Source organism: Poecilia reticulata, linkage group LG20, assembly GCF_000633615.1.
Source record: "Poecilia reticulata strain Guanapo linkage group LG20, Guppy_female_1.0+MT, whole genome shotgun sequence".
Taxonomy (NCBI): domain Eukaryota; kingdom Metazoa; phylum Chordata; class Actinopteri; order Cyprinodontiformes; family Poeciliidae; genus Poecilia; species Poecilia reticulata.
This window is the reverse complement of record NC_024350.1, coordinates 20,997,489-21,007,881: the sequence shown is the minus strand read 5'-3', so window position 1 is coordinate 21,007,881 and position 10,393 is coordinate 20,997,489. Positions and strand designations below refer to the sequence as shown.

At 41.3% G+C, this 10,393-nt stretch overlaps 1 protein-coding gene across 1 annotated transcript; it reads left to right on the top strand.

Moving 5' to 3' along the window:
- Positions 1-2,164: 2,164 nt before the first annotated feature.
- dselb (dermatan sulfate epimerase like b) lies at positions 2,165-9,825 on the top strand. The gene has a single exon (XM_008396568.2). The coding sequence runs from the start codon at positions 3,172-3,174 to the stop codon at positions 6,784-6,786; it is 3,615 nt and encodes a 1,204-aa protein (XP_008394790.1). The 5' UTR covers positions 2,165-3,171; the 3' UTR covers positions 6,787-9,825.
- The last annotated feature ends 568 nt before the right edge of the window (positions 9,826-10,393 follow it).

The following is a 10,393-nucleotide window of genomic DNA, read 5'->3' as shown; positions in this document are numbered from 1 at the left end:
AAAACCAAAATATTTATCAATGGTTTGGGTACGTTTAAGACTTTATGTATTTATTTTTGTTTTAGTGTTTTACTATTTAGATTTAGCTCTAGATTTTCCCTTGATTGATGAGGTGTTTTTTTATACTCCCTAATTGGCCCCTGGTAAACTAAGTCTTGGGTTTCTTCCTTTATAACTGCAACTATTGCTGCAGCTTTGTAAATACTTATATTCAGCTTTTATTTTAAAGCTTTCATATCATATGACATATGACTTTGTGGAGAGATCTGACTGACATGAGTTTGAGATTATCATCAGTGTTGGCACTGAGGCAGCTTTTTCTTTTTTTTTTTTTGATACATCTCTTCTCCATATGAAAGATATCTCCCACAAAGGAAACAGTGGGTCTCCTGCAGTGATCTGATAAAACCAACTGTGTGCCTGTAGTGAACCTGTGCTTTCAAGCCGTTGGGTGTGAAAAAAATAAGGCGAGAATGCTTCCCAAGGCATACCATGGAGCAGAACACACGTGTGGTGTCACTGCAGAGAAAGCAATCCATCAGCAAATTGAGATGCAGAACAGAAGCCTAATATACATAGACTGAATTGGTACACTTGATCAATGAGAGTGCACTGAGTGTGAGGAGGATGGGTAAATGTCAGAGATTTTTCTAAATGGTACTGTTTGTGAAATCACTGGATGGATTTTCTGCTGCATCAAGGAAAACAGCAATGAGTACAAATGTAATTTATTTTGATTTGACTATTAATAGTAATGCTAATTTGGCTTACTTGTTAATTCAGAAAAATACATTTTATTTCCATACAATTACTGATTTTTTTTTTTCCCCCTTCTTTTGTGTTATTAGTTAGTGTGCGACTTCCTTTAGCAAATTCCTCTGGGTGCTTGAAATTCTTATTTTATTACCTCTCAGACTCCTCATCTGATTGCACACTTTATGATTCATAAAAGCGTCTCCCTGAATGGTTAGCTCCTTGATAAAACTAAGTGGAGCAACACCAGCAGATGACATGGAACCCAAATCATCACTGTCAGTAGAAACTGCTCACCAAACCTCAGGAAAATTAGTTTTTATTCACTCTTTCTCTCACTTTGGCTCCCAGATACGTACCAAACAACAGTCTGTTCTTTTTTTTCTTAGGTAAGATCTTTTCTACTTGTAGCTTATGTCTTGAATACATGTGTTTGTGTTGGAATATGAAGTTAATAGGAGAAAGTTCATACCTTTTTATTCTCCTTAAATTGTTTTAATGGACTTTGCTTCACAATCCTGTCGTGCCTGTTGCTATCCTTCCACTCAATCTTTCCAATACAGCACTTTGTAAGCAGTGGGATTTTCAATAGCTATCATAATCATCACAATCATCAAAACTGACAAAAATAAACACTCATATATTTAAGTATGTGTGTGTCTCGGGATAGTTTTTCAAAGTATTTAGTTAGTCATAATAATTATTAGAATGCACTTTATTTGCTAGTGTTAACTTTAACAGATGCATTTTGTAAAAAGTGAATCATTGTTATGGAAAGTTGGGAAGCCGAGTGACAAATTAGACACTCAATAGATTTTCTGGACTGAAACTCATCCTGAACCCTGTTGCTTCTCTCTTTGATACAGTAAGGGAGATAAATACTAATCTATCTGAAGCTTTGGAATTGTTGATCCTTTTGGATGGTCTTATTTATCTGCCATGCTTCAGCTTAGGCTCATGCTGACACATCCACTTCATTGGCCTGACTTGCTCTTGCAGTGAGCCTGGATCATTTCATCTTTTTCTCTGATTCCCTAAACTGGGACCATGCTAGCAGGAAAGACACAGACTACGTGGAAAACAATTAACCCTGGTTTCCAAATGATCCTCAGGTAATGAGTGTGAGCAACTGCACACCACTCTTTGTTGTTCGTCTTCATTTTCTTACATAAATTGGGCATCTGTCAATGTTATTATTACACTTAAAAAGATAGATAATTAAATGATGTATTTATTTTCACTGTTTTATTCAAATTAAATGCAAAAACTAAGTAATTCTGTAAAATAAATAAATAAAATAATGTGTAAAAGATTGGGACTCCGCATCGTTCACATGACGGTGAGCTGCTGAAGTCACGGCTCCCTCTACAGTTTGTACAGTGGAAAAATATTCCATCCAGTGCAGGGAAATAATCCAACTGGCTGTGTTGAACAGTCGGGAGGACACAACAGGAGATCACACACACTCACTTCTGGGATGTGTGTGTGCAGCAACAGCGGGATCATTCTCTCTCACTAGACGGACAATGAGAACTGATGGTTATTTTTTGGGGGGTCGAAGGGAGATGTTTTCCATTTTCTTGCAGACATTCGGGGGGGTGGGGGTGGGAAATGTTTCATTCTTGGAATACTTGAGGAGTGACGGCAACTTTCCCCCTACTCGGACTTCACACTAATCAGAGGGCAAGACGCTGAGAGAGAAAGAGAGAGAGGGGAAAAAAAGGAGACAGAGGGAGAGAGAGAGAGAGAGAGAGAACAGAACTGGGCTTAACGATGCAAAGGGAGCAACATTCAGCTCAGTGTTTACGCACAGAACCACCTCGGAGCGTGGCGGCTGTGTAACCGAGAAGCAATGCTGTCTGCGGGGATGCGGTGCCCGCCGCGGTCCCTGCCCGCTGATGTTGCGGCTCGGTCGGGCTGCGCACGGAGCCTGTGGGCGGCTGTGATTGGACCGGACACGGACTGGGGCTGACTGATGTTTGTCCGTGCGAGCAATATGTTAAAAGGAGGAGATCAATGGGAGTTACCGGCGAGCTTGGAGATGGCAGTGTCTCCGTATTGACGGGAGGAAGGAGGACAACAAGCACGAGGAATATGTTTTGGATATAAACAGACTGCCCCCCTCCGAAAATGTCTTTTTTCTCTGTCATTGCCTGTTGAGACAGACTGCTACAGATGGACATATTTTTTTGCTGCCATTCCACTGAAGTTTTTGTTCCCTTATAAAGACTATCATGTACCTCCTAATATATTTTCATATAAAGTTGAAGGACTTTTATTGTGGCATTTTCTGTTAACTTATTGAACATTGCAGGAACATTTTAAAAGAGGGGGAAGAAAACTTTTATTCCGTAGGCTATCTGCAATTCCCAAGAATTTCCAAGAATTTCCGAAATGCATTCAGTGATGCCATGAAACATGGCTTATATGTGGGTTGCACATCTGCTTTTTTTACTCCCACTCCTCAGAGTGGGGACGGCTTTCTCTGGAGTTTTTAACACCACAGACAGAGACGTTTTCACCGATGACTTGCCACGGGTCAAGCTCGAGCGGTGGAAGCTCCACTCCGCCGACTCGCACCCCAGCCTATATTTTAACCAGGCGGACGTGTTGCACTTGAGGCAAAGGTCCTCCACCACCCACAGCTACATCTTTAAAGTCATCCGGGCAGCTGTGCTCACCATGCTTTCCAACGCTCCCTCTTACATCCCCCCTGCAAAGCATGAGGAGTTTACAAGCAAGTGGAATGAGATCTATGGGAACAACTTGCCCCCTCTGGCTCTTTACTGCCTGCTGTGCCCCGAGGACTCAGCCGCCCTGCAGTTTCTTTTAAAGTTTATGGATAGGATGGCCAACTACCCAGACTGGAAAGTGACCAGTGCACCGAATGATGAGGTCCCCACAGCCCACTCTCTGACGGGGTTTGCAACTGCTTATGACTTTATTTACTCCTTCTTGGATGAAAGTAGGAGGGACGCATACCTCAAGAAAATTCGCTCAGAGACAGAAGCACTGTATGAGCTCTCCAAATACAGAGCATGGGGGAAACAGTACCTCCAAAACCATCAAACCACTAATATCTTAGCCATCCTAACTGGTGCAATAGTGGTGGGCTCACATAACGACCCAGAGTCGATGATCTGGAAACAGGTGTCGGTGAACTACATGGAGAAAACCATGTTTCTCCTTAATCACATTGTGGATGGTTCTTTGGACGAGGGAGTCGCTTATGGAAGCTACACAGCCAAGTCCATAACGCAGTACGTCTTTTTAGCCCAGCGCCATTTTAACATCGACAACATGCAGAACAACTGGCTGCGGGGTCACTTCTGGTTTTACTATGCCACTCTCCTGCCAGGCTTCCAGAGGACAGTCGGCATAGCAGACTCCAACTACAACTGGTTTTACGGACCGGAGAGTCAGCTGGCTTTCCTCGACACGTTCGTCTTGAAGAATGGAACAGGAAACTGGCTGACTCAGCAGATTCGGAAGCACAGACCGAAGGATGGACCCATGGGGCAGTCGTCGGCCCAGCGCTGGGCTACGCTCCACACAGAGTACATCTGGTACAACTCGCATCTCACACCTCAACCTCCCCATGACTTTGGCAAAGCGAGGATGCATATTTTCTCTAACTGGGGGGTTGTTACCTATGGAGCTGGACTTCCTGCTGGCCAGAGTAATACTTTTGTTTCCTTTAAGTCTGGACGTCTGGGCGGCCGTGCAGTCTACGACATCGTTCATGACAAACCTTACTCATGGGTAGAAGGTTGGAACAGCTTTAACCCTGGCCATGAACACCCAGACCAGAACTCCTTCACATTTGCTCCCAATGGGCAGGTGTTTGTATCTGAAGCACTTTACGGTCCCAAATATAGCTATCTTAACAATGTGTTGGTGTTCAGTCCATCTCCTACCAGCCAATGTAACAGTCCATGGGAGGGGCAGTTAGGGGAGTGTGCCAAGTGGCTGCGCTGGACTGATGAGGGGGTGGGTGACGCCAGAGGAGAGGTGATTGTTGCCTCTGAGCACAGGGACACTATGTTTGTGAGCGGGGAGGCTGTGTCAGCATACTCCCCAGCCATGAGATTAAAAAGTGTTTTCAGAGCCTTGGTTCTGCTAAATTCCCAAACGTTGCTGGTGCTCGACCACGTTGAGAAGTGGGCTGACTCCCCTGTGAAGTCTCTCAGTGCGTTTTTCCACAACCTAGACATTGATTTCAAATATGTTCCCTTTAGATTTATGGATAAATACAACGGTGCCATGATGGATGTGTGGGATGCTCATTATAAAATGTTCTGGTTTGACAGCCAGGGTCACAGCCCTGAGACCAGAATACAGGAGGCAGAGCAGGCTGCGGAGTTTAAAAAGAGGTGGACACAGTATGTCAATGTCACTTTTCCAATGACAGGCGCAGTCAGCAGAGTAGCTTATGTGTTACATGGCCCATATGTTAAAGTGTCCAGTTGTAGATTTATAGATAACAGCAAAAATGGTGTGAGGCTTTCTTTAACCATAAATAACACGGAGAAGATTGTTTCTATAGTTACTAACTATAAAGATATTGGAGCAAGATTGACTTATATAGGATTTGGCGGTCACTGCAAAGTTGAAGATAGATATCAAATCACTAGATATGGCCTTGGGACGCAGCACATCCCTAAACAAATTAGCAACGATAATCAGCTCTTTGACATTGGATTCACTCTCAATGTGGTCGCGGGCGTTGTTCTCTGTGTGGCCATAGGATTTTTGACCATGCAGAGAAAGTTTTATGTTTGCTTCAGCAGACTGATGCGGTATGCCTTGCTCTCTGTGCTTGTCCTCTGGATAGTCGAGTTGCTGTTTGTTTCCAACAGCTGCGATCAGCTACTCTGCGGAGTAAAGTGGAAAGGTGCAGACACCAAAAGTGAAGCAAGCAAACAAATCAGGTTGTACGAGCAGCACCGGCTCCCCCTTCCCACCGTGGTCATAACAGCTCTTCCTGGGTCGGGGTCAGAAATACTCAAGCACCTTTTCTATAATAACTCAGACTTTGTTTACATAAGGGTTCCTACTGAACATGTGGATATTCCTGAGACTGAGTTTGAGTTTGACTCACTGGTTGACACCTGTGAGTGGTCAAGGACAGATGCTGTGCATGGACGGTTTAAGATCATTCAGAGCTGGCTACATTCACTTGTGCACAATACCAAGCTACACTTGCAAAATATCCAGCTTGCAGAGGGCAGCAGGGTCAAACAGCCCCAGAGAGCAAGCCCCTCTAGGGACAGAAAGAAAAGATCCAGGCGGAGGGAGCCTGCGTCCGAGCTGAAGGGCAGGCTGAGGGCCAGCCTGGACAGAGACGCAGAGTACGTTAGGGAGATGAGACGGCATGTCGCGGAGTACCCCAACGCCCAAGTGGTCCTCAACATGCGGAGCGGCAGCTGGACGCTTAAACTGCCCTTCATTCAAGAAGTGGTTGGCATCTCCCTGAGGGCAGTCTATTTGGTCAGAGACCCTCGGGCATGGATTTATCTCATGGTTTATAACAGCAAACCTAGTCTTTACTCACTGAAAAACATCCCACAGCACCTTTCCTTGATATTCAAGGAGGATTCTGTAAGGGGAGGGTGCCCAGCAATTGCCCCAGAGTTTAAAACAATCCAGTGGCTGCTGTCCCGGTCAGAGACGAACCCTATCCTGATCCTTGCTCATCTGTGGCTGGCTCACACGGCGGCATCACTTCGAGTTGCTGAGAGCCTCCCCGAGGACTCCTACCTTCGAGTGAGGTTTGAGGACGTGGTCAGCTTCCCCCAGGAGACAGCGGAGACAATACACACATTCCTGGGAGTTCCTATGTCGCCAGCAGCCCTCAATCAGCTGACATTTACCACCTCCACAAACCTGTACAACCTTATGTACGAAGGGGACATCTCACCAGCAAACATCAACATATGGAGGCAGAAAATGCCTCGAAAGGATGTCAGACTTATAGAGGATATATGCGGAGGTGTAATGAAAAGGTTGGGCTATGCCAGGTCTGCCAGTTAACTGCTGCTGATCAGCTTGTCTTGAGCTGTCATGTTTACTGTAGCTGCCACTCAAATATATTTTCTCTTTTTATTTTGCACTGAAATTTAAGAAAGTTAGTTGCCTGTCTCTCTGTGTCCAAATGTTTTGCGCTAAGTGGGGGTGTATTTAGGGATTTGTGCAGAATATGCCAACAATGTCTTAGACGGAAGAATATTTATATATATACAATAGGTGGAAGGGATAGTGTGTTTTCCTCCAGCAGCTGCTCATGTTTACCTTTAGCACTTCTTCTCTAAGGGAGATTTTTAAACATTTACTGTCTTACAACAGGAAGAGCATTTACTTTCAGTACAGCACCTCATTTCATAAACGACTGCTTACTGTTTTGTTTAAAAATGTAAAATCATTGTTTTTTTTTTGTTTTCTGCATAATTAATCTTTTTCATTTGATTTGTTTTGGAGGAGATTATTAACTGGTTTGGTGGAAATATTTTGGGGCTGTGGGAAACAAGTTTGGCACAGTACTGTAAATGAATATATTTTCCTGGTTATTCATGAAAAAGTTGACTGTCAAAGAAAACAGGAGAGAAAGAAAGAAAGTAAGAAAGAAAGAAAGTGTATTTGCTGCTATGTATCTCTAAATGTTGTTTTTAATTCATTTCTTGTTACAATTAGATTTAAACAGGAGAAGAACACCCATTTTTATTCTTAATGTTCAAAAAATCAAAAAAATTTTATTTGGAATTTTAAAGAAATATCACTAAAGAGAAAGTAAAAAGACAATTTGAATATCTATGATTAAGAAAATTAGAGAAATTAAAAGATCTCAAATTGATTTCTAGAGGTAAACAAATAGATGTTTAGCAGAGAAAAAGTTCACTTGCTTTATATTGTCTAGTGAAAGGTACATTTTGAAAACATCTGTGGATATGACAATGATTATGTGAGTTCCACAAAACACTTTTTTGACACTAACAATGTCAAAAAAAAATCCATCAGTCAAGTCTTACAGATAAATTTTAAAAATTATAATAATGGCATATTCTATTGAATTTCATTTTTCATTCTGTATCATTACCAGTAAGCTGTTACATGTTTCATGTAGCAGATGACATGTAACTTTCTCTTCACAGTTATGAAAACCACCGACTGGCTCTGGAAACTACATATAAACAATGAAATTAAACAACTGCACTTCAGTTGTGAATAATTCACAGTTCAGTTCAGTGCAGTTTCAGACATGAATTGTTCTCTCACTTTCAGGTAAACAAATATCTGAAGGTTTTGATGTGGAAATGGAGGCTGAGTCCACTAGTTTATAGCCAAAGTTTTGGAATCAGGGAACATTTCTCCAACTGAAATTATCAGAATTCGCCAAGACTTTCTGAAGGAGGGGTTTCCTGATCACACAAGCACATGGTACAGCGGGAGGAAATCCTGCAGCATGTGTGCTCTTTCCATCAAAGATGGAAAATATTTAGTTAACATGGAGCCTGATAAATATGGATTATTTAATTATTTCATGCTAAATATCAAAGACGGGAGACAAAAAGATTTTTATTTTGTTGGTCATTGATGTTCTTGCTGTCACCCACAGATACTTAATAAATGATCTTTTAAAAGGCAACATTATAATCTATATAATCAATGCTGTTTAATGTATATTATTAATAATATGTTCCATTAATAATAACAGTATTAATCATTATTGAGTATCAATGATTATGATGATCATTACCAATCATTTTTATTATTATTATTTGATATATATTTTCTTACGTACCGGCCCTAAAATGAGCTTAAAAAGAGTAGAGAGTGAAGGATTAAGAAAGATGTAAGAAATGGGATTTATCGCAAATAAGAACTTTTGATTATTTTTGTCTTTAAAAAGTGTAAAACCGAATGCTGCATGAGAGGCAGAACATCAGCGGCTTACACACATAAATGCTTTGATTGCATTTTAATTGAATCAGCTGACAGATTTCATTTTAAAGCTCAAAGATGTCATGGCAGTTGTGTGGCCTGGCACTATTACAGGGACTCTTTTGATTGAAAATGAGGGAGTATGAGTTTTTCTTTTAAAAATTAGTCTCAATGTTTGAAAAAAAACCAGCCTCTAAAGATGTAACGTGTAGCAGAATGTGAGTCGAGAGTATTTATGGCTTCCAAAGACATACATCCCAAAGGATCGAGAATGAATATGATTATTATAATGACTCCCTTTTAGCAGTTACTGAATCAGAGAGAAGAGCTTAATGGAGATCAAACTGAAAAAAAAGAAAACCTGAACTGTCAGCCCTGATGCATTTCTCATCGATGCCGTTTTTAAAGCATTCCCCTCAGCAACCCCCATTAATCTGGAGAATGCATAACTGAGGCGGTGTTTTACCCTTTTCAAAATCTTCACTGCAAAGAAACTGAGGAACATGCAAACGGCACAGGTTTCCATCTCCTGAAACGTTCACTCTGTTATGATCTCTGGCTTTTTTTATTTTATTTTTCATCTACAGAGGACAGTGAGATCTTCACTAAACGGGGGGTGAATAATAAATTTAGAGGAAAAACAAAGAGACCTTCTCATCTCTGTGATGTTAAGCTGTTGCTTGGGCAAAAACGTATGCTACTCAGTAACCTTTGAAGCCGTCTCTCTTTAAACCTTTTTGCACTGCAACTGGATCACATGTATCATGCACATGGTGCGCTCATTTATACCCACAAAAACAACATAATTGGGTAATCATTTCTCCACTACAATCAGCTGTGTTTGTTTTCTTCCATGGTCTTCACTGGCTGGACACCCCCCACGGCCCCGCCTCCACCCGTTTGATGTTTGTGGTCTTTGAATGTGTAGATTTTGGCAGACATGCTTTCACTTTTGGTGTTGCAATCCTGTTAGCGACTCAGTGTTTTGTATTTGCTTGTGGGGATACAGTTCCTTGCTTCTGTGGCCTTGAATTACAATCATTTCCATGTTGACGGGGGTTTCTGTTGGCTCTGGAGCAGGAGGTGGCCACGATGTTCAGAAAATAATAAATACATGAATATATTCGCAAACCAGTCTTTGTTTTGATGCTGTCAACTGCTTTTCACTGTGATAATGTTATGTTTTCTCTGATTATATAGACACCGGTCCTCATTTAGCCCAGCTTTCCAACATTTCCAGTTGTAGGTTTTCACACACTTACGTAACTATGGGCAAGGATTTCATATTAATTAGGGACTTTTAATTATGCATTTGAATTGTTTTTGTTTCTTTTTTAGTGTGGAATGTGTACACAATATACAACCTAAGTGTCTTTTGAGAACATAAAATGGTCTGAATTTTATTTTTTATTATTATTTTTTTAAGCACACAGAGTTGTAAATACAGATAGAAGGTATCAGGAACACAGTGTTGTGCAGTTTGTTACACACAGAGCTGCATATTCACAGAGCAGTAAGGGGTGTCCATTCTTGTCATACTGTTATTTGTTGTATATTGCTAACATATTGCATAAAAGAGTATGAAAAACCGGTTCCAGGAAACTAACCATTGTACCTGAAATCTGCTAAAACTACCTAGAATATTGTTATTTTAGTAGTTCCTCTGCATCAAAAAATGGACAAAAAGCATCTAAAACCTAAC

Bases quoted from the DNA above. Each gene is read 5' to 3' on its own strand.
- dselb (XM_008396568.2), top strand. From the start codon at position 3,172: ATGGCTTATATGTGGGTTGCACATCTGCTTTTTTTACTCCCACTCCTC.